The 25484-nt window shown below is 45.1% G+C and overlaps 1 protein-coding gene across 1 annotated transcript in view; it reads left to right on the top strand.

Annotated features, from left to right (window-relative positions):
- LOC137373404 (probable G-protein coupled receptor 139) overlaps positions 1 to 25240 on the top strand; it is a 31254-nt gene extending 6014 nt beyond the window's left edge. The window contains exon 2 of the mRNA XM_068038221.1: positions 24342 to 25240. Coding sequence (XP_067894322.1) covers positions 24342 to 25240 — 899 coding nt within the window. The remainder of the gene's footprint in view (positions 1 to 24341) is intronic.
- The last annotated feature ends 244 nt before the right edge of the window (positions 25241 to 25484 follow it).

The following is a 25484-nucleotide window of genomic DNA, read 5'->3' as shown; positions in this document are numbered from 1 at the left end:
GGATAGTTTCCTACAGCAATATGCCCTAGATGTAACAAGGGGACAGGCAATATTAGATTTAGTTAGATTAATTAGATTTAGCCAAATTAATTAGGAGCCTAACTGTGCGTGAACATTTATCAAATAGTGATCACAACATGATTGAATTCAAGGTAACGTTTGAAAGTGAAAAGCACGAATCAGCTACAAGAATTTTAGACTTGTGTAAGGCTGATTTACTGGGATGAGACAGAGACTGTCCACGGTAAACTGGGTAGATCTGTTAATGGGTCGAACAACTGAAGAACAGTGGAGAATATTTAAAGAAACATTTAATGAAATACAGAGCGAGTATATACCCCTGAGAGGAAAAAGCTCCACTTCACAGAAAAAACAGTCATGGACAACTAAAGAGATTAGGGATAGCATGAAACAAAAAGAAATGGCTTACAAAAATGCAAAACGCAGCACAGATCCGGCCGAATGGGATCGATACAAAGACCAGCAAAGGGTCACAAAACAGCTTATATGAGTTACTAAAAGAGTTTATGAAAGGAAACTTGCAAGGGGCATGAAAATCAATAAGAAATGTTATAGTTACATAAAGGGAAAACAGGTGGTCAAGAGCAATGTCGGCCCACTAAAAGCTGAAAGTGGAGATATTGTCATTGATAATGGAGAAATGGCAGATATGTTGAACAATTACTTTGCCTCAGTATTTACAGTTGAAAAAACTTGCTGGAAGTTCCGAAAAAATAATAGCCGATAGGGGACAGGGACTTAATACAATTAACGTAAGTAAATCATCAATAACAAGGAAATTAATGGAACTAAAGAGTGAGAAATCCCCAGGACCTGACGGTTTCCATCCGAGGGTGTTAAAGGAAGTAGGGGAGCACATTGTAGATGCCCTAACTATAGTCTTTCAGAGTTCCCTAGATTCAGGAGTGGTCCCTCTGGATTGGAAAGTTGCACATGTCACCCCACTTTTTAAGAAGGGTGAAAGGGGGAACCAAGGAAATTACAGACCAGTTAGCCTGACATCTGTGGTGGGCAAGTTGCTGGAGTCTATAATCAAGGATAGGGTGACTGAACACCTAGAAAATTTTCAGTTAATCAGGGACAGCCAGCATGGATTCATGATGGGAAGGTCATGCCTGACAAATCTCACTGAATGTTTTGAAGAGGTGACTAAGATAGTGGACAGGGAAATGTCTATGGATGTTATTTATATGGATTTCCAGAAGGCATTTGATAAAGTCCCACATAAGAGACTGTTAACTAAGGTAGAAGCCCATGGAGTTGAGGGCAAATTATTGACATGGTTAGGAAGTTGGTTGAGTGGTAGGTGACAGAGAGTGGGGATAATGGGTAAGTACTCTGATTGGCAGGATGTGACTAGTGGTGTCTCGCAGGGATCTGTGTTGGGGCCTCAATTATTCACATTATTCATTAATGACTTGGATGATGGCATACTAAGTCATATATCCAAATTTGCTGATGATACAAAGTTAGGCGGCATTGTAGACAGTCTAGATGATAGCATAAAATTGCAAAGAGATATTGACAGACTAGGTGAGAGGGCAAAACTGTGGCAGATGGATTTCAATGCGGGCAAGTGTGAGGTTATCCATTTTGGACCAAAAAAAGAATAGAGCAGGGTACTTTCTAAATGGGAAGAGGTTAAGTACAGTGGATGTCCAAAGAGACTTGGGGGTTCAGGTGCATAGATCTTTAAAATGTCATGAGCAAGTGCAGAAAATAATCAAAAAGGCTAATGGAATGCTAGCCTTTATATCTAGAGGATTGGAGTATAAAGACACAGAGGTTATGCTGCAGCTGTACAAAACCCTGGTTAGACCCCACTTGGAGTACTGTGAGCAGCACATCTTAGGAAGGGTATATTGGCCTTGGAGGGAGTGCAATGTAAGTTTACAAGAATGACACCTGGACTACAGGGGTTAAGTTACGAGGAGAGATTACACAAATTAGGCCTGTTTTCACTAGAATTTAGAAGGTTAAGGGGTGATCTGATTGAAGTTTTCAAGATATTAACAGGAAAAGACAGGCTCGATAAACTATTTCCACTGGTTGGAGATTCTAAAACTAGGAGGCATAGTCTAAATATTAGGACCAGACTGTTCAGGAGAGACGTTAGGAAGCACTTCTTCACGTAAAGGGTGGTAGAGGTTTGGAACTCTCTCCCACAAACAGCAGTTGAAGCTAGAACAGTTGTTAATTTTAAATCTGAGATGGATAGATTTTTGTTAAGCAAAGATATTAAGGGATATGGGCCAAAGGCAGGTATATGGAGTTAGGCCGCGGATCAGCCATGATCTCATTGAATGGTGGGACAGGCTCGAGGGGCTGAATGGCTTACTCCTGTTCTGATCTTCCTATGTTCCTATGTCCAATGGGAAAAAACCAAGTTTCTCAACCATAGGAAACCCAGCAGTCCAGTTCAGCAGCCAAAGTGCCACTCTTCCTTTTCCAACAACGAACACCGATCGACAATTTGTTTTTTTTTAAAGAATTAATCTGGCTTGACTTTTCAGAATTCTGAGAGTATAATAAATAGGGTTTAAACAGATTGAGGGAGAACTCTCCTATTTCCTTCAGTACATGCTGGCAGAACAGTCTGTCTTTACTGTCTCTGCAAAAGCCAGTTTTTCAGCTAGTTTCAAAAGTCAATCGCAACATTGTATATCTTGTTCTCGGTCTCTGAATGGCTGTATCCGGGGCAACCAAGATGCACTTCCCTTGCTAATTTCTGAGGCTAGCTTGTTCTCCTTCTCTGTATGGTTGTATCCAAGGCAACCAAAATGAACCTTCTGATGCTTGCTATCTTAAAGCAGTATTGATCCTTTGCTGTCTTAAAGTCACACCGTATATTTCCCCCAAAAATCAATAGGATCATGACATTTTCCACTCTTCCAAGTTTTGGTATCATTGGAAAATTTTGAGATTTTACTCTGAATTCCAAGATCCAAGTCATTTATATACAGAAAAAAAAAATCAGTGGTCCTAGCACTGACCCTTGGGGAACACCACTGCCTATCATCCTCCAGTCTGAAAAACAACCATTTAACACATTTCTCTGTTTTCTGTCCTTAAGCTAATTTTTGATCCAATTGGACACTGACCCTCCTATTCCATGAGGCTCAATTTTTTAAACCAGCCTTTTATGGGGTACTTTATCAAACACTTTATTAAAATCTATATAAACAGCATCCACCGCATTCCCATCATCAACCTTCTCTGTTCCATCATCAAAAAAATCAATTAGGTTAGTCAAGCAGGATCGGCCTTTTAAAAATCCATGCTGGCTGCCCTTAATTAGCTCAAACCTCTCCAAGTGTGTGTTTTTTTTAATATAAATTATTGTTTCTAAATCTTACTCACCACTGATGTTAAACTAACTTGCCAGGCATTGCTCGGCCTACGTGTTGCCCACTGATATTTCTGGGAGGTGAGGGTGACCATCTATGTCATCATTTTCTCCCTCAGCAGGGAGAAGCAGGATGTGAGATCCCGTGGCTTTGTCAGTATAGCGGGATTCCTGATGGTGTACATGGCTCTGCGGAGCCCCCATGTCAACGGGGAGAGGTACAGGAACTGAAAGAACTCTCACTCCATTAATATATAGTTGGTATGTGACCATGCCCAGTACATCATGTTGGTGAATGTCCACTATCCTGGCAGCTGCCACGATACTGTCATTCTGAAGCAGTCGGTTGTTCCCAACATTTCAGGCTCCTCAGAACCAAAGGATACCCCTTTCTATTCACAGCTCATGTTTCAACACCCAAACCACCTTCGGCCACATGAAAACTATCAGAGTATAATGTGAGCGATGAAGCCACCAGGAACATGGTGGAGCAGACCATTGATATGATGAAGCAATGTTTCTGATGTCTGAACCGCTGTACACAATGGAGCATGTGTCCAAGTTCACGGTGTTCTGAGGCACCCTTCATATCATCACCATCATGGGGACACAGGCATAGGCACCAGGAATCCGGAGGCCCCCTCAGGAGGAGGAGGAGGAGGCAGGGAGGATATTTCCTGGACGCCTTAGACCCAGGCAGGCTGCCGGAGAGTGCCGGCTAAGATTTCGGTTCCCATTGGACAACTTCCCTTTACCACCATGGATCTTCCATTCTCCACCATTACACCCATCTCATATACAGTAAATAGTTTTTTTTTTAGGGAGTTCTGTAGTAACGAGGATCAGGGAAGAAGGGCCCGAGAGTAACTGATATTATTGGACAGTAAGATCTTCCAAAAGGTTAATTTAATGGGTTAATTCATGGCAGGAGATCTCAAAGCCGTGGTGTGCTCCTCGTGCTCCATGTCGGAAGCAGGGAATATTTCCAGTGCCAGGGGCCAGCATGTGTGCAGGAAACGTATCCAGCTGCAGATCCTGGAAGCCCGGGTTTCAGAGCTGGAGCAGCAGCTGGGGACACTGTGGAGCATCCACGAGACGGAGAGTATTGTGAATAGCACGTAAAGAGAGATGGTCACACCACAGGCTCAGACTCCACAAGCCGGAAGGGAATGGGTGACCACCAGGCAGAGCAAGAGGATTAGGCAGGCAGTTCAGGAATCTCCTGTGGCTATTCCCCGGCAAAACAGATATACTGCTTTGGATACTGTTGGGGGGAATGGCCTCTCAGGGGAAAGCAGCAACAGCCCAATTCGTTGCACCACGGTTGGCTTTGCTGCACAGGGGAGGAGTAAAAAGTATGGGAATGTAATAGTTATAGGGGATACAATTGTCAGGGGAATAGATAGTGTTTCTGTAGCCGCAAAAGAGACTCCAGGATGGTATGTTGCCTCCCTGGTGCTAGGGTCAAGGATGTCTCAGAGCGGTTACAGGACATTCTGAAGGGGGAGGGTGAACAGCCAGTGGTCGTGGTACACATTGGTACAAACGACATAGGTTAAAAAAAAGGATGAATTCCTAAAAGCAGAATACAGGGAGCTAGGAAGTAAGTTGAAAAGTAGGACCTCAAAGGTAGTGATCTCAGGATTACTACCAGGACCACGTGCTAGTCAGAGTAGAAATAGCAGGATATATCGGATGAATACGTGGCTGAAGAGATGGTGTGAGGGGAAGGGTTTTAGATTCCTGGGACATTGGGACCGGTTCTGGGGGAGGTGGGACCAGTACGAACTGGACGGGTTACACCTGGGCAGGACCAGGACTGATGTCCTAGGGGGAGTATTTGCTAGAGTGATTGGGGAGGGTTTAAACTAAAATGGCAGGGGGATGGGAACCTTTGCAAGGTGTCAGAGGAGGGGGGGATCAAAGACAAGAACAAAAGACAGTAAGGGGAATAAGAAAAGTGATCGGCAGAGAAATCAAGGGCCAGAATCAAACAGGGCTCCAGTGAAAAATAGTGGGAAGAGGACAAGTAATGTTAAAAAGACAAGCCTTAAGGCTTTGTGCCTTAATGCACGGAGAATTTGCAATAAAGTGGATGAATTAATCGCGCAAATAAATGTAAACAGGTATGATATAGTTGGGATTATGGAGACATGGCTGCAAGGTGACCAGGGATGGGAAATGAACATGCAGGGATATTCAGTATTTCAGAAGGACAGACAAAAAGCAAAAGGCGGTGGAGTTGTATTGCTGGTTAAAGAGGAAATTAACACAATAGTGAGGAAAGATATTAGCTCTGACGATGTGGAATCTGGATGGGTAGAGCTGAAAAACATTAAGTGGCAAAAAAGGGGTCATATATAGACCCTCAAATTGTAGTGGTGATGTTAGGAATGGCATTAAACAGGAAATTTGAGATGCATGTGATAAAGGAACATCTGTAATTATGGGTGACTTTCATCTGCATAAAGATTGGACAAATCAAATTAGTCACAATACTGTAGAGGAGGAATTCCTGGAGTGTTTACGGGATGGTTTTCTGGACCAATACGTTGAGGAACCCAACTAGAGAACAGGCCATTCTAGACTGGGTATTGTGTAATGAGAGAGGAATAATTGACAATCTAGTTGTGCGAGACCCCTTGGGGATGAGCGACCATAATATGATAGAATTCTTCATCAAGATGGAGAGTGACGTAGTTGATTCTGAGACTAGGGTCCTGAATCTTAGTAAAGGAAACTGCGAAGGTATGAGGCGCAAGTTGGCCATGACGGATTGGGAAACGTTATTTAAAGGGATGATGGTGGAGAGGCAATGGCAAACATTTAAAGAGCGCATGGATGAACTGCAACAATTGTTTATCCCTGTCTGACGCAAAAGTAAAATGGGAAAGGTAGCCAAATCATGGCTTAGAAGGAAATTAGAGATAGCATTAGATCCAAGGAAGAGGCATATAAATTTGCCAGGAAAAAACAACAGGCCTGAGGATTGGGAGCAGTTTAGAATTCAGCAAAGGAGGACTAAGGGATTGATTAAGAAGGGGAGAATAGAGTACGAGAGCAAGCTTGCGGGGAACATAAAAACTGACTGTAAAAGTTTCTATAGATATGTGAAGAGAAAAAGATTGGTGAAGACAAATGTAGGCCCCTTACAGTCAGAAACAGGGGAATTTATTATGGGGAATAAAGAAATGGCTGACCAACTAAATGCATGCTTTGGTTCTGTCTTCACAAAGGAGGACACAAATATCATACCAGAAATGTTGGGGAACACAGGGCTTAGTGAGAGAGAGGAACTGAAGGAAATCAGTATCAGTAGAGAAATGGTGTTGGGGAAATTCATGGGATTGAAGGCCGATAAATCCCCAGGGCCTGATGGTCTGCATCCCAGAGTACTTAAGGAAGTGGCCCTAGAAATAGTGGATGTATTGGTGGTCATCTTCCAAGATTCTATAGACTCTGGAACAGTTCCGACAGATTGGAGGGTAGTTAATGTAACCCCACTATTTAAAAAGGGAGGTAGAGAGAAAGCAGGGAATTATAGACCAGTCAGCCTGACGTCGGTAGTGGGGAATATTCTAGAGTCCATTATCAAAGATTTTATAACAGAACACTTAGAGAACAGTGGTAGAATCGGGCAGAGTCAGCATGGATTTACGAAAGGGAAATCATGCTTGACAAATTTACTAGAATTCTTCGAGGATGTAACTAGTAGAGTTGAGGAGGAGCCAGTAGATGTGGTTTATTTGGACTTTCAGAAGGCTTTCGACAAAGTCCCACATAAGAGATTAGCATGTAAAATTAAAGCGCATGGGATTGGGGGTAGTGTATTGCGATGGGTAGAAAATTGGTTGGCGGACAGGAAACAAAAAGTCGGGTTAAATGGGTCTTTTTCCGAATGGCAGGCAGTGACTAGTGAGGTACTGCAGGGATCGGTGCTAGGACCCCAGCTATTCACAATATATATTAATGATATAGATGAGGGAACTAAATGTAATATTTCTAAATTTGCAGATGACACAAAACTGGGTGGGAGGGTGAGTTGTGAGGAGGATGCAGAGAGGCTTCAGGGTGATTTAGACAAGTTGAGTGAGTGGGCTAATGCATGGCAGATGCAGTATAATGTGGATAAATGTGAAGCTATACACTTTGGTAGCAAAAACAGGAAGGCAGATTATTATCTGAACGGCTGTAAACTGAGAGAGGGGAACATGCAGCGAGGCCTGGGTGTTCTCGTATACCAGTCACTGAAGGTAAGCATGCAGGTGCAACAGGTGGTAAAAAAGGCAAATGGTATGTTGGCCTTCATAGCGAAAAGATTCGAGTACAGAAGCAGGGATGTTTTGCTGCAATTATAAACGGCCTTGGTGAGACCACACCTGGAATATTGTGTGTAGTTTTGGTCTCCTTATCTGAGGAAGGATGTTCTTGCTATAGAGGGAGTGCAGAGAAGGTTTACCAGACTGATTCCTGGGATGGTGGGACTGACGGATGAGGAGAGATTGAGTTGGTTAGGATTATATTCGCTGGAGTTCAGAAGAGTGAGGGGGGATCTAATAGAGACCTATAAAACTCTAACAGGACTTGACAGGATAGATGCAGGAAGGATGTTCCTGATGGTGGGGGAGTCCAGAACCAGGGGTCATAGTCTAAGGATATGGGGTAAACCTTTCAGGACTGAGATGAGGAGAAATTTCTTCACCCAGACAGTGGTGAACCTGTGGAATTCGCTACCACAGAAAGCAGTTGAGGCCAAAACATTGTATGTTTTCAAGAAGGAGTTAGATATAGCTCTTGGGGCAAAAGGGATCAAAGGATACGGGGCGATAGTGGGAACAGGTTACTGAGTTGGATGATCAATCATCATCATAATGAATGGCAGGCTCGAAGGGCCGAATGGCCTACTCCTGCTCCTATGTTTCTATGTTTCTATCTGAGATACCCCATCACAGCATCCCCTTGGTCACCATCCTGCAATAAAAGTCACCAACAAAAACCTTTTCATTAACATCTTCATTGAACAACACATCCTATTATACAAATAAAACTGAACTATTCACCCTCGTGTATTCCCTTAGTGCCTGTCTTGTGGGTCCCCTCGACTTGCCTAGTGCTCCTACACAGTGTTTCCCCAGTGGCTGCAGCCTGGCTGGTGGAAGGCTGTTGACTTTCACTGGGGGAGACGGCAGATGGCCTTGCAGGACATTCTCGAGCAGCTCTGGGCCTTGAGGGCCCAGATTCGGGCTGCACTACCTCGACATGGGCAGCAGCAGCCTGGGCTGGCTAATGAGCAACAGCAAGTGTACTGGCAGAGTGGCAGGGAATGGAGAATACTGACATCCTGAGAGGACAGCAGGTTCATGCTCCACGGAGACACTGCCATTCCCACAAGGTGATACAATCCTAGTAATCTACTGGATCACAGATTGCTGGACTGCTGTGAGAGCCTGCAAACCCCTTTGAACACTGAGATCCACAGCCATGATGGCAGCAGTCTGATCCTGCATGGCAGCAAGCATGGATTTAATGACCTCAGTCTGAGCTTCCACTGCAGCACTGAGACGTTGGGTGTCTGCCGTCTGTGCTGCAGTGGAAGCTGAGACAATGGTCACCAAACACTGTAACACGGCTGGGTTCGCTCGTGCTGTCATGGAGTTAGTGACCACTTCCACAGGGGAAAGAATGGGCTTCAAGCTCTGTGCAATGTCCTGTGACACATCGGAGCCGGACTCCTCCATGTTCCTTGACAGTGACAACAGACCGTCTGACAGGATTGTCAATGGACAAAGTGTCTCAGTGTACACACTCTCTCCTGTATGCTGCTCTAAAGGCCTGCTCGGGTCTGCAAATGAGACCCGACCCAAGCCCGACAGAACCCCATGCAACCCCTAGCCCGACCCGGCCCGAGTCCTTCCATTTTTTCTGCGCCCGACCCAACCCGACCATCAGTTAACTTACCATCCATTTTTCACTTTGTTCCTTAATTGCATAAGCTTAAAATAACTGGAGCAAAACCACCTTCAAAGTCCAAAAAGTAAATTAACATTAAAGTCACTTACTTGAGGTGGTGAGAGAGCGTGTCTGATCTGGCCTGACTTGACCCGAGCCCGAATACCGGACCCGGAAGTCCGACCCGACCCGACCCGAACCTGACATATGTCGTTGGGTCCTATTGGGTTCGGATCGGGTAGCAGGCCTTTATGCTGCTCCATCAAAGTTGTCATTCTGAGTGTTGTATAACATACCCCATTTGTGACCTCGCCCTCTGGTGAACTGGTGCACGATCTATCGTTTCCCCTGGCCTGGCTGCAGACCACTCATGCTCAGTGACTCACGGTGTGCAGATTCCGACTCTATACCCCCAGCCTCTAAGGTACACACAGTGTAAGTATTTGAGCTGGTGGCTGCAAGTAATCAGACCAAGTGATGGGGCTTCACCATTAGTGCTGTGCTGCTGCTCTCGCTCTCTCTGTCTCCTGGAGCTGCTGTGACTGGGAATCTGGAAGTTTTAGGTTATCATTGGAAAGTATAAAATCAGAAGGGGAGGGTCGGGGTGAGGGATTGGGGGTGGGATGGGAAGCAGGAGGTCCACCATCTGCAGCTTGTACATCATCCCAGACAGCAGGATGAGGGGGAGGTGGGAGTTAAGAAGGGACATAAGGCAGGAACATAGCATCATCCTGAATACTCTTGGTGATGCCGGATGCTACGGGCTCTGTCACAGCCGGTCCCATGATGTGGAGAACCATCTCCTCCCTCAGGCTCAGGAGATGAAGGTATGCCTGGCCCTCGCCGGTTCACTGCAGCTCCCTGTGATTATGGGTCACCTTGTCTTGCAAGAGAGAGAGGGCAGAACGTCAATAATTGTGTTGCACTGTGTTTGGGTGATGTGCCTGCCATAGCTGAATAGCTGGAGGAACGTGGAGGCAGTGAGAGGTGGGTGTGAGGCTGGTATCAGTGGAAGGTGTGTGAGGGTGAGGTGGAGTATGTGAATGTTAGGTGTGAGTCCTGAGTGTTAGGGACTGCTGATGGGTGAGTGATGGGGGTGTGGTACACTGAGCAGTGGGAGAGGTTGGTGGTGTTGGGGGTAGGAGATGCCATGTGGAGATGGGTTATTTATATCAGATCTAACGTTATCAAATTATTACAAATCCAATTCCGACTTTGTTAGACTTGAGAATGATGACAAGTCATGACAATAACATCTCTAAAAATCAATCATCCAGTAAGTAGAACAATATGAACTAATTCTAAAACTCAATCACAAAACCTTAGGGAAAACCGGTATAATTGGACTATACAAGGGAGTTCCTACAGTTAAATTAACAATTTTGAAAATGGCAATTACTCAGAACAAACATTTATGAAACAGGGATATCTGAAATCACAACCTTACTGATTTCTGAAGGCCTTTATAATGGATCTGCCACGATATTTTTTACAGGTCCTGATGAAAGGTTATCAGCCTGAAATGTTAACTCGATTTCTCTCCACTGCCTAAGCTGCTGAGTGTTTCTAGAATTTTCTTATTTTACTTACTTAAGATTTTTTTTGTTATGTTACAGTTTACAGTATCCAAATTTGAGATCTCCTTACCTACGGTCACCACACTTCCATCTCCCAGCAGCATGGTTTCAGAGGCAGTGACAGGTAGCATTGTCGGAGAGCTGCAAATCCCATAATCGTTAAACTGAACGACAGTCGGAAGGAAACTCTGTTCAAAATGAACTGTTCATTTATTCCACCTCCTTGGGCCTGTTTATTCAGGACACTGGCCAAAAGCCTGGCTACCCGACCGAACCCGACTACATGTGTCGGGTTTGGGCATTTAAAAAAAAATTAAAGGACTTGGGCCTGGGTTGGGTTGGATGTGGTCGGGTCGGGTTTTAATTTTATACCAGAGCCAGGTTTTACCTCTCACACAGTTAGGCCCCTGTTCAGTGTGCAGCAAGACAGCAGCACGGGTCACCCTGGGCAGGCACGTAGAATTCATGGAAGTGAGGAGGCAACGTGAAGTTTGTGTGCCTCAACGGGAACAGGCAGATCATGAATGACAATCCCTAAGCCCAAAAAACTGCACAAACATCTTTTTCCGTATCTACTTTCCTTTCACCCTGTCTCTCTCTCTCTCTCTCTCACACACACACTCTGTCTCTCAACTCTTCTTTCTCTTGCTCTTAGAATCAGAGATTGATGCAGCACAGCCCATTGTGTCAGTGCTGTCTCTGTGGAAGAGCGATCTAATTAGTTCCACTCCCATCCTCTTTCCCCAGACTCCTGCATGTGTTTTTCTTCCAATTGCCGATTTGTTAAATTCCCAATTGAAATATTTTAATGAAACTGCTTTCACCATGTTTTCAGACAGTGAATTCTGCAACTCGCTGTGCAAGAAAATTCTCCTCATTTTGCCTCTGGTTCTTTTCCAATTACCTTCAACCAGTGTCTTCTTACTACCAAACATTCTGACATTGGAAACAGTTTTTCCTTAATTACCCTACCAAAACGCTTCATTACTTTGAACTTCTATATTAAATCACCCCTTACCCATCAATGCTCGAAAGAGAACAATCCCAGCTTTTCCAATCTCTCCACGTAACTGAAGTGCCAGATTCCTGGTACCATTCCAGTAAATCACCTCTGTATCTTCACTAAGTCCTTGACATCCTTACCAAAGTGTGGAGATCAGAATTGGATGCAACATTCCAACTGGGGCCTAACAAATAATATATAAAAATCAGCATTTCCTCCTGACTTTTGTTTCTCTCTGCCTCTGTTTGTAACAACAGAGGTTTTGAATAACCTTGTCAATTTGTCCTGTTATCTTCAAAGACTTGTGTGCATTCTCTCCAGGGTCTGTCTGTTCCTGTCCCCATATTGAAATGATACACTTCAGTTGATATTGCCTTTCCTCATACCTCCTACCAAAATGTATTACTTCACACTTCTCTATGTTAAATTGCATCTGCTATGGGCCTGCCCATTTCACCAGTCTCTGACCTCCTGAAGTAGGTTACTATCCGTCTCACCGTTTATTAACATTTCCGAGCTTCCTGCCATCTGAAAAAAATTAAATTATCCACTCTGCATATAAGCCCATTGCATTAATATGCAGCAACAGTGATCCCCAACAGTGACCCTGGGGAACCCCACAGTGTACTTCCCTCCAGTCTGCAAAACAACTATTCTCCACTATTCTCTGCTTTCTGTCACTTAGCTAATTTCCTGCATGCTGGTATTGAAAAAAAGACTTCCATTTATATAGCACCTTTCATGACCACTGCATGTCCCAAAACGATTTACAACCAATGAGTACTTTTTAAAGTGTAGTCACTCATGCGACAGAGGAAACACGGCAGCCAGTTTCCGCACAGCAAGCTCCCGCAAACTTCAGTATGATAATGACCAGATCGGTTTTGTGATGTTGATTGAAGGGTAAATATTGACCAGGAAGATGGGGTAACTCCCCTTCTCTTCGTCCACTTGAGAGGGCAGTCGGAGCCTTGGTTTAAGGTTTCATCCAAAGATGGCACCTCTGACAGTGCAACACTCTCTCAGTACTGTCACTGCAATGTCAGCCTTGATTCATGTGATCAAGTCCTGCAGTGACACTTGATCCTAGAAGCTTGTGACTGAAAGGGGAGAGAGTTACAAACTGAGCCATGGCTGACATTGGCCCTTTAATCCCATGTGTTTCAATTTTGGTAAAACCTCTGTTAAGTGGTACTTTATGAAAAGCCTTTTGGAAGGCTAGGAAAATTGAGCAAGTACAGGCAGGAGCAAGCATAGAATCAGAGAATAGCACAGCCCTGAATGAGGTCATTCGGCCCATTGAGTCTGTGCTGGCCCTTTCAAAGAGCAATCCAGTTTGTCCCACTCCCTGGCTCTTTCACTATATCCTTACATTCATTTTTTTCCTTCTGATATTTATCCAATTCCCTTTTGTGATCTACTATTGAATCTGTATCCATCAGCCTATCAGACAGTGCGTTCCAAATCCAAAACACTCAAACAAAAATCTTCTTGTCTGCTTCTTTTGCCAATCGCCTTAAATCTGTGTCTCTAGTTAGCGGTCCCTTGGACATTGGAAACAGTTTCTCTTTCTTTAATTTATCTAAACCCTTCCTAATGTTGTTTAGTTTAGTTTAGAGATACAGCACTGAAACAGTTAAACACCTCAATCACATTTCCTCTGAACGTTCTCTGCTCTAAGCAGAACAACCCCAGCTACATAACTGTAATCCCTCATTCCTAGACAAATTCTAGTAAAACAGTTCTGTAGCCTCTCCAAAGGCTTCATGTCCTTCTTAAAGTGTGGTAACCAGTATTCGACATAAGACTAACTAGTATTTTATCTATGTTTTGCATAATGTTGTTGTTTTTGTTCTTTGTGTCTTTATTTATAAAGCCTAGGATCCCAAATGCTTTACTAACAGCTTTGTTAACTTGTCCTGCCACATTCAAATATTTGCACACAAACACCCCAGGTGTCTGTTATTTTACCACCTTTATAGCTGTACCATTTAACTTGTATTGTCTCTCCTCACTCATCCTTCCAAAATGTATTACCTCAAACATCTGCAATGCCAATTAAATATTGTTTTCTGTCTTTGCTCCAAACATTTCCTAGCTACACTCTCCATCTCTCTCCTTTTCAAATGTCTGAGATGAAACCAAACTGTTCACAATCTTAGTTACATAGTTAACCTTGAGATGAGCTTCCTACCAAATATTCACACCATCAGTAAAACGGTCTATTTCCACCCCCTTAACATGAGACGACTTCATCCCTGTCTCAGCTCTTCTGCTGATGAAACACTCCCCCTTGGCTTTGTTACCTCTACACTTGACTATTCCAACACACTAATGGCTGGTCTCCCACAATTTACCCTCTATAAACTTGAGGTGATCCAAAACACTGCTGCCCATGTCCTAACTCACACCACGTCCTGTTCACCCATCACCCCCCTGTACTCGTTGACCTACACTTGTTCGTGGTCAGCAACACCTCAACTTTAAAACTCTTTTCAAATCCCTCATTGCCTCCCCCTTCCCTATCACTGTAATCTCCTCCAGCCTTACAACCCTCTGAGATATTTGCACTTGGCTAATTCAGACATCTTGAGAATCCCCGATTTTAATTAATCTAACAGTGGTGGCCTTCAGCTGCCTAGGCCCTGAGCTCTGAAATTCCCTTCCTAAACCCTAAATAGAGTAAGTTGCACAGAGTCCAGTTTTAGGGAGTACTTCTTGTACAGAGTGCGAAATGTAGTAAAGTTAATGAGTGACTGAATTTTAAGAGATCTCAGAGTTGATCTCTTTCTAAAATTCAGTTAATTTTTGCATTTCAGTTAATTTTAATCTGAACTTGTAGTTTCTTTCATAGTCTGTTTGTGGCAGTTGGACAGTTAATTGATGCTCATGGAGTAGGAGGGTCAATGTCAGCTTGGATAAAACACTTAGCAGAATGACAGAAAACAGTGGGCTGGATTTTACAGCTCGGGGCTTGTGGCGGGGGGGGTGGTGGAGGTGGGGGGAGTGGAAAATGCCTCCGGTAGAGGCCTGCCACAGGCCTCAGTGCCTGGAAGGCCCAGCCCGATATTACTGGTGGCGGCGAGGCCTTGTGTCGCCACCTGCCCCACACCCCCACCCCCCCGCCCACCCACCACTTACCAACGGGACCAAAATTTAAACATGATAATTTATTAAAATAAATTGATTAATTACTGACTCACTTCCACTGTCTGTTCTGGGGTGATATTGGTAGTGGCCGTCACTCCTGCACCTTCAGATCCCCCTCCGTGTATCTGAGGTGGGACACTGGTGGGGAGGGGAGAGCAGGTACGTTTTTCAGTGTGGGGGAGGGGATGGGGAGCAGGGTCAAACTAATTTCATTGGTCTAGGGGTTGGTGGAAAGTGGTAAGCTTTGGGGGGGAAGGTCAGGAACACAATTACATTTCCCTGGATCCCAAGAGATTTTACTTTTTTTAACCAGTCTGCCATGTGGGACCTTGTCAAAAGCCTTACTAAAATCCATGTAGACCACATCAACTGCACTACCCTCATCAATCTCCCTTGTTACTTCTTCAAAAAATTCAATCAAGTTAGTTAGTCAAGATCTTCCCTTAACAAATCCATGCTAACTATCCTTGATTAATCTGTGCCTTTCTAAGTGACAGTTTAACCTGTCTCTCAGAATAGATTCCAACAATTTGCCCACTACTGACTGGCCTGTAATTATTCGGTCTATCCCTCGCTCCCTTTTTAAACAAAAGTACAATTCTCCAATCCTCCGGCACCACATTGTATCCAGTGAGGACTGAAAAATGATGGATAGACCCTCTGCTATTTCCTCCCTGGCTTCTTTTAACAACCTGGGGTACATTTCATCCGGCCATGGTGATTTATCCACTTTCAAGGATACTAATCTTATTAATACTTCCTCTCTCCCTATGTTTATCACATCCAATACTTGACACCCCTCTTCGTTAACTACAACATCCCCCTCTTTTGTGAAGGCAAACGCAAAGTATTCATTAAGAACCATACAAACTACTTCCGCCCCGACACATAGGTTACCTTTTTGGCCTTTTAAGGGGCCGTACACTTTCCTTGGTTATCCTCTTACTCTTATTGATAAAACATCTTTGGGTTCACCTTGATTTTGCTTGCAATATTCTTTCATGCCCTCTCTTTGCTTTCCTAATTTCCTTTTCGATTTCACCCCTCCAATTTCCATACTCCTCTCGGCTTCCTGTAGTATTGAGTTCTCGGTGTGAGACATAAGCTTTACTTTTCTGCCTTATCTTACCCTATAAGCTCCTTGACATCCATGGGGCTCTAGATTTGGCTGTCCCACCCTTTTTTCTTTGCAGGAACAGGTTTACATTGAACCCCTTGAATCTCCCCTTTGAATGCCTCCCACTGTCCTGACACTGATTTACCTTCAAGTAGCTGTTTCCAGTCCACTTTCGCTACATCAGTTTGGTAGAATTGGCCTTGCCCCAATTGAGAACTCTAACTCCTGTTCTATCCTTGCCCTTTTCCATAATTATAGTAAAACTGACTGAATTATGATCACTACCACCAAAATGCTCTCCCACTGCCACTCATTCCACCTGTCCAGCTTCATTTCTTAAAACTAAGTCCAAAACTGTGCCCCCTCTCTTTTGGACTTGCTACATATTGGGCTAAACAGTTCTCCGGAATACTGGCCAAAAAAGGTCTCCGTGATATCGCTCGACTGTCTCAGCTCAAAACCCTCATCCATACCTTTGTTTCCTCTTGACTATTTCAATGCCCTCCTGCTGATCTCCTACATTCTACTCTCTGTAAATTTCAGGTCATTCAAAATCCTGCTGCTGATGTGTTCACTCACAGCAACTCCTGTTCACCTTTCACTCCTCTTCTTGCTGACCTGTATTGGCTGTCGATTAAGAAACATCTTGATTTTAAATGTTATTCCTTGTTTCGAAATTCCTCCATGGCCTCACCACTCCCTGTGCTGGATTTTATGGGCCCCCGTGAGTCGAGGTCGGAGGTGGGGGAGCCCATAGAATCGCAATGGGTGGTGGGGGCGGAGAGCCCGTTGTTGCACCATCGCCAAGTGATCTTGCCAGGGGTGGGATAGGCCAACTATGACCTTCCCACCAAGAGGCCAATTGAGGCCCCCATGTGGCCACTTAAGGGCCTCTTCCCACCACTGCTGGGATCTAACCAGCAGTGGGGAATACCTCTGCCACATGGAGAGGGCACCTTGTAAAATGGGACACCTTCCCTACAGGCTTGGGGGTCGCCCTCCTCCATTGGTAATCTGTAGACATGGAGGGCCCAGGCCTGGAAACAATAAACCTCCCATGACACCCCTCTCTTGCCAGAACCTCTAGACTGGCCCCAGTGACCTCACCTCACTCGCCTTGGGTCCGGGTTCCAGCACTGGGCCTGGTTCAAAGACCTCTGCAGTACTGACAGTTGCCGCCACTCCTGGTGATGGTGCCAATACTGCTGAACTGCCAGGCCTCTGATTGGCCAGAAGCTCTTGGAGGCGGGATTCCCATCTTTACAGTGACTTGGATCCCGGTGCAGGACTTAGAGACAAAAAAAAAATGCAGGATTGCTCCAGGGCAGGGGAGTAGTAGGGAAAGGCCGAGGTGATATTACCCAGCCTTTCTGGCCCGGCGCTGGAAGCCCCGCTTCTACACATATCCAGCACTCTAGCTCTGTAATTTCCTCCTGCCCCACAGCACACTAAGATAACTGTGTTCACCTAATACTGGCCTCTTGTGCATCTCTGATTTTAATCTCTTCAATGACAATGGTCATACCTTTAGTTGCCTGGGCCCTAAGCTCTGTAATAGAAACATAGAAAAATAGGAGCAGGAGTAGGCCATTCAGCCCTTCGAACCTGCTCCACCATTCAACATGATCATGGCTGATCATCCAAACTCAGTAACCTGTTCCCGCTTTCTCCCCGTATCCCTTGATCCCATTAGCCCTAAGAACCATAGCTAACTCTTTCTTGAATTTATTTAATGATTTGGCCTCAACTGCTTTCTGTGGTAGAGAATTCCACAGGTTCACCACTCTCTGGGTGAAGAAATCTCTCCTCATCTCAGTCCTAAATGGTTTATCCCTTCCCTTAGACTGTGACCCCTGGTCCTGGACTCCCCCCACCATCGGGAACATCCTTCCTGCATCTAGTCTGTCCAGTCCTGTTAGAATTTTGTAGGTTTCTATGAGATCCCCTCTCATTCTTCTAAACTCTAGTGAACACAAAACTAATTGATCCAATCTTTGTCCATACGTCAGTCCCACCATCCCAGGAATCAGTCTGGTAAACCTTCACTGCACTCCCTCCATAGCAAGAACATCCTTCCTCAGATAAGGAGACCAAAACTGCACACAATATTCCAGGTGTGATCTCACCAAGCCCCTGTATAATTACAGCAAGACATCCCTGCTCCTGTCATCGAACCCTCTTGCTATGAAGGCCAAAATACCATTTGCAGCAGTGAGAGTGACGGCAGTGAGAACGGGAAGAGGTGAGAGGAGCCGGGGGATAAAAGGAGCCGAGGCCCGAGACCGGAAGTGGCAGTGAGAGACGCTCTGTTCTGTTCTGTTCAGTGGACCTGCTTGACCAGCTACAATCGAAGTGTGACGTCACAGGAGAGCTGATAAGTGAATGGTGGGTATTTCTTTCTTCCATGTCTCGTGCTTTTTTTTGTCGTTTTGCAGTATTGGCCAAGTGATTTCAATCAGGCGACATCATTACAGGTTAAGAGTACACTTAAATAGTTCTCTTTTTTTTGAAATACTGAGATCCAAATTAATTAAATAGAATAGAGATGGCTGGGCAGGCGATGTGTTACAGCTGTAGTATGTGGGAGCTGGTGGATGCCGGTGGGGTCCCCGGTGACCACATCTGCAGCAAGTGTTGGCTGCTCGAGGAACTTCGCCTCAGATTTGATGAGCTGGAGTCTGAGCTGCAGACACTGTGACACATCAGAAAGGGGGAGAGTTACCTGGACACTGTGTTTCAGGAGACAGTCACACCTCTTAGATTAATGACATCAAATTTGGACCGTGGTCAGGGACAGGAGGGTGTGACTGCGAGTGAGGCAGGTATGGGGATCCAGAATTTAGCTTTGGAGGAGCCTCAGTCAGTGCCCTTATCCAATAAGTACGAGGTTCTTGATCCCAGTGTGGACGGGGGCACAGACTGTAGGGAGGATGAGTGAACTGACCACAGCACCGTGGTTCAGAGCGCCATTTAAGTGGGGGGAGAAAATAGAAATGTAATAGTAATAGAGGATAGCATAGTTAGGGGAATAGATACTGTTCTCTGCAGCAAAGACAGTGTCCCGAAAGTTCCGATGAAGGGTCACTGACCCGAAACGTTAACTCTGCTTCTCTTTCCACAGATGCTGCCAGACCTGCTGAGTGGTTCCAGCATTTCTTGTTTTTAGTCCCGAAAGCTGTGATGCCTACCTGGTGCCAAGGTTAAGGACATCTCTTCTGGGTTAGAGAGGAACTTAGAATGGGAGGGAAAGGATCCGGTTGTCATGGTCCACGTAGGTACCAACGACATAGGTAGGGCTAGGAAACAGGATCTGCTGAGGGACTATGAGCAACTCGGGGCTAAATTAAAAAGCAGAACCACAAAGGTAATAATCTCCAGATTGCTACCTGAGCCACGTGCAAATTGGCATAGGGTAAATAAGATTAGAGAGGTAAATGCATAGCTCAAAGATTGGTGTGGGAGAAATGGGTTCTGATTCATGGGACACAGGCACTAGTACTGGGGAAAGAGAGAGCTGTTCCATTGGGATGGGCTGCACTTGAACCATGCTGGGACCAGTGTCCTGGCGAATCGTATAACTAGGGTTGTAGATAAGGCTTTAAACTAAATAGTGTGGGGGGGGGGGGGGGGGGGGGGGGAGGTTCAATTGAAGGGAAGTTAAAAAGTCAAAAATAACAAGAGAGCAGAGGTACAGGGTCGTGAAGGGGCATACATTAATCAGAGTGTGACAGGAAGGGACAGAGAATACTAGCACAAGAGTACAGCAGAGATTATGACCAGAGTAGGTAAAAATGACAAAAAGTTAAAGCTTAAGGCTCTTTATCTGAATCCAGGTAGAATTTGTAACAAGATAGATGACTGACGGTACAGATAGAAATAAATGAATATGATTTGATAGCTATCACAGTGACGTGGTTGCAGGATGACCAGGACTGGAATCTCAATGTTCAAGGATATTCAACATTCCGGAAGAATAGGCAGAAAGAAAAAGGAGATGGGGTAGCTTTGTTATTAAAGGAAGGGATCAGTGCAGTTGTGATTAACAATATAGGTGTAATAGATCATGATGTAGAATCAGTTTGGGTGGAAATAAGGAATAGCAAGGGGAAGAAATCACGGGTGGGAGTGGTCTATAGGCCCCTGAGAAGTTCCGTCTCTGTGGGACAAAATATGAATCAGGAAATGATGGAGGCGTGCAAGAAGGGCACTGCAATTATCATGGGTGATTTTAATCTGCATACAGACTGGACAAATCAAATTGGCAAGGATAGCATGAATGACGAATTTGTAGAGTGCATCAGGGATTGTTTGAGAACAATACGTTGCAGAACCTACCTGGGAACAGGCTATTTCAGATTTAGTAATGTGTAATGAGGTAGGATTAATAAGAGATCTCGTAGCTAAGGATCCTCTAGGGGGAAGTGATCATAACATGGTAGAATTTCAAATTCAGTTCGAGGGTGAGCAACTCGGGTCTCAAACCAGTGTCTTCAACTTAAACAAGAGCAATTACAGATGCCTGTCTAAATTAAAACCTTCTGCACTTCCGGGGTCCATATCCCTGTATTCCCATCCTATTCATGTATTTGTCAAGATGCCTCTTAAACATCATACCTGCTTCCACCACCTCCCTCGGCAGCAAGTTCCAGGCACTCACCATCCTCTGTGTAAAAGACTTGCCTCGCACATCCCCTCTAAACTTTGCGCCTCGCACCTTATCCCTGTGTCCCCTAGTAACTGACTCTTCCACCCTGGGAAAAAGCTTCTGACTATCCACTCTGTCCATGCCACTCATAACTTTGTAAACCTCTATCATGTCGCCCCTCCACCTCCGTCTTTCCAGTGAAAACAATCCGAGTTTATCCAATCTCTCCTCATAGCTAATGCCCTCCAGACCAGGCAACATCCTGGTAAACCTCTTCTGTACCCTCTCCAAAGCCTCCACATCCTTCTGGTACTGTGGCGACCAGAATTGTACGCAATATTCGAAGTGTGGCCTAACTAAGGTTCAGTACAACTGCAGCATGACTTGCCAATTTTTATACTCAATGCCCTGATCGATGAAGGCAAGCATGCCGTATGCCTTCCTGATTATCTTATCCACCTGCGTTGCCACTTTCAGTGACCTGTGGATCTGTACACCCAGATCTCTCTGCCTGTCAATACTCCTAAGGGTTCTGCCATTTACTGTATACTTCCCACCTGTATTAGACCTTCCAAAATGCATTACCTCACATTTGTCCGGATTAAACTCCATCTGCCATTTCTCCGCCCAAGTCTCCAACCGGCCTATATCCTGCTGCATCCTCTGACAATCCTCATCACTATCCGTAACTCCACCAATCTTTGTGTCGTCCGCAAACTTGTGAATCAGACCAGTTACATTTTCCTCCAAATCATTTATATATACTACAAACAGCAAAGGTCCCAGCACTGATCCCTGCGGAACACCACTAGTCACATCCCTCCATTCAGAAAAACACCCATCCACTGCTACCCTCTGTCTTCTATGACCAAGCCAGTTCTGTATCCATCTTGCCAGCTCACCTCTGATCCCATGTGACTTCACTGTTTGTACCAGTCTGCCATGAGGGACCTTGTCAAAGGCTTTACTGAAGTCCATGTAGACAACATCCACTGCCCTTCCTTCATCAATCATCTTCGTCACTTCCTCAAAAAACTGAATCAAGTTAGTGAGACACGACCTCCCCTTCACAAAACCATGCTGCCTCTCGCTAATAAGTTTGTTTGTTTCCAAATGGAAGTAAATCCTGTCCAGAACAATCCTCTCCAATAATTTCCCTACCACTGATGTAAGGCTCACCGGCCTGTAATTTCCTGGATTATCCTTGCTACCCTTCTTAAACAAAGGAGCAACATTGGCTATTCTCCAGTCCTCTGGGACCTCACCTTTAGCCAATGAGGATACAAAGATTTCTGTCAAGGCCCCAGCAATTTCTTCCCTTGCCTCCCTCAGTATTCTGGGGTAGATCCCATCAGGCCCTGGGGACTTATCTACCTTAATGTTTTTCAAGGCGCCCAACACCTCCTCCTTTTTGATATCGACATGACCCAGACTATCTACACTCCCTTCCCTCGGCTCATCATCCACCAAGTCCTTCTCTTTGGTGAATACTGATGCAAAGCACTCATTTAGTACCTCGCCCATTTCCTCTGGCTCCATGCATAGATTCCCTCCTCTGTCCTTGAGTGGGCCAACCCTTTCCTTGGCTACCCTCTTGCTCTTTATATACTTATAAAAAGCCTTGGGATTCTCCTTAATTCTATTTGCCAATGACTTTTCATGACCCCTTTTAGCCCTCCTGACTACTTGCTTAAGTTCCTTCCTACTGTCTTTGTATTTCTCAAGGGCTTCATCTGTTCCCAGCCTTCCAGCCCTTACGAATACTTCCTTTTTTTTTTGACTAGGCTCACAATATCCCTCGTTATCTAATGTTCCTGAAACTTGCCAAACTTATCCTTCTTCCTCACAGGAACATGCCAGTCCTGGATTCTAATCCACTGACGTTTGAAAGACTACCACATGTCAGATGTTGATTTACCCTCAAACAGCCGCCCCAATCTAAATTCTTCAGTTCCTGCCTAATATTGTTAGAATTAGCCTTCCCCCAATTTTTCACCTTCACCCGAGGACTACTCTTATCCTTATCCACAAGTACCTTAAAACTTATGGAATTATGGTCACTGTTCCCGAAATGCTCCCCTACTGAAACTTCAACCACCTGGCCGGGCTCATTCCCCAATACCAGGTCCAGTATGGCCCCATCCCCAGTTTGACTATCTACATATTGTTTCAAGAAGCTCTCCTGGATGCTGCTTACAAATTCTTCCCCATCCAAGCCCCTAGCACTAAGTGAGTCCCAGTCGATATGGGGGAAGTTAAAATCACCCCCCACAACAACGCTGTTGCTTTTACATCTTTCCAAAATCTGTCTACAAATCTGCTCCTCTATTTCCCGCTGGCTGTTGGGAGGCCTGTAGTAAACCCCCAACATCGTGACTGCACCCTTCCTATTCCTGAGCTCTATCCATGTTGCCTCGCTGCATGATCCCTGTGAGGTGTCCTCCTGCAGTACAGCTGTGATATTCTCCTTAACAAGTAATGCAACTCCCCCACCCCTTTTAGATCCCCCTCTATCCTGCCTGAAGCATCTAAATCCCGGAACATTTTGCTGCCAATCCTGTCCTTCTCTCAACCAAGTACCTGGGGTCTGGGTTTCCAGGATGGGCATGGTCTCATGCTTGGTCTTATATGGCAGTGCCCCCCACTTCCTTACATACCCAGGTGGCAATGCCACACTAACCTTGGTTATGAGTGTCCAGCGATGGTCCCAGGACAGCTGTAGTACTGGCAGTGGCTCCTGTTCCCTGATTGATCCCGACCACCTCACCACGCTTCCTGGGGTCCGACCTCCTGTGTAGGTCTTGATCCCAGGTCTTGCGTAATACTGGCAGTAGCCCCCCCTGTTGCTGACTGGTCCTGAAACCCTGCCACACTTACCTGGAGTGTGGGGAATACAGCTCGTTCTGTTACTGTTGTTTTTACTTTCAACCTGATGCATTATTCTCTGATAATTTCACTTGCTTACAGTTATCTTACTGACAATCGAGATTAATTGTTTCATTGATTTTTCAATGGACTCATTTCCAATCATTGCTTTGAAATATTTGAATTCCGTGCTGCCTGTCACAGGTGAGGGAATCTCTCAGTTAGTCCAACATTTAACTTTCTGTACATGAGCAAAGTGCTGCAGATGCTGCAAATCCAAAATAAAAACAGAAAATGCTGGAAATATTCAGCAGGTCTGGCAGCATCTGTGGAGAGAGAAACAGAGTTAATGTTTCAGGGCAGTGACCCTTCATCAGAACTGGGAGAGATTCGAGATGGAACAGTTTTTAAACCATACAGGGAAAGGAGGGAGGGGAGAATTATGATCAACATTGAGTTGAATGATTTCAATAACTTCCTTTTGTCATTTAATCTCTCCTGCCTTCCACCATATCACAGACCCTCCCATTTGTTGCTTCAGGTTCAATCATTTCAATACATCACTGGATACAGGAACACATTTGTAAATCTCAATCAGTCCTCAATCAATTGGTAACTTTTCTCCCGGCCTGAAGTATAATTTTCCTGTTTATTTCCGCTCCTCACAGTAAACTTGCTGACGATTGGGATCCTGTCTCGGGGAAAGTGCGGTCTTTCCAAATGTGTCACTCGCTACCTGGTGGCCATGTCAGCGGCAGATCTACTGGTCATTATCCTCGACCTGATATTGAGGCACATTCCCATTGCTTATGAGGAACAGTTTCAGTTCCTGGAGTCCATCCCTGTGTGTAATATCCACGCCGTCCTGCTTTACGCAGCCACAGACTGTTCTGTTTGGTTCACTGTTACTTTCACCTTTGATCGATTTGTGGCCATTTGTTGCCAGAAGCTGAAAAGTAAATATTGCAATGAGAAAACAGCAGCTGTGGTTCTGGGAACAGTGACTGTGCTGAGCTGTTTAAAGAACATCCTCTGGTATTTTATGTTAACAGGTCAGTATAGGTTGAAGGACGACCCCTGGATTTGTGATGTAACAGAGGATGTTCTGGAATCTCGGGTCTGGGCAACAATCGAGTTCCTCCATTACATTCTAACCCCGGGGCTCCCATTTGTGGTGATTCTGCAGCTCAATGCTCTCACCGTCAGACACATTTTAGTGAGCAGCAGAGGACGCAGGAGACTCCGGGCTCACAGCAGTGGAGCGAGTCATAGAGACCCAGAGATGGACAGCCGAAGGAAATCCATCATTTTGCTGTTAGTTATCTCTGCCAATTTTATCCTGTTATGGGCAGTGTTTATGGTGTTTTCGATATGGAGGCGGATGTGGGATTTGGGGTATCAGTCTATATATCTACCTCTGTTTTTGCAGGAATTGGGTTTGATGCTGCAGCTCCTGAGTTGCTGCACAAACACTGCGATTTATGCCGTGACCCAGACTCAGTTCAGAGAGCAGTTGAAGAATGTGCTGCAATATCCCTTTGCTCCAATTGTTAAATTCATTCAATGATGAGAGGAACTGAATTACTAATTATATCCAGCAGCCGGGGGTGGTGTCTGTCCTTTTGGTGACTGAGCAGGGGTGGGGCCTGTTGCTATGTTGATAGAGCGGGGTCGAAGCCTGTCGCTGTGGTGACTGACCCTAGGCGGGATCTGTCGTTATGATGACTGAGCAGGGTCGGGATATGTCGCTGTGGTGACTTGAGCGGGGGCTGGTACCTGTCACTATGGTGACAAAGTGGTGCGGGGCCTGC

This window comes from Heterodontus francisci, chromosome 9, assembly GCF_036365525.1.
Source record: "Heterodontus francisci isolate sHetFra1 chromosome 9, sHetFra1.hap1, whole genome shotgun sequence".
Taxonomy (NCBI): domain Eukaryota; kingdom Metazoa; phylum Chordata; class Chondrichthyes; order Heterodontiformes; family Heterodontidae; genus Heterodontus; species Heterodontus francisci.
This window is presented reverse-complemented; position numbering and strand designations above follow the sequence as displayed.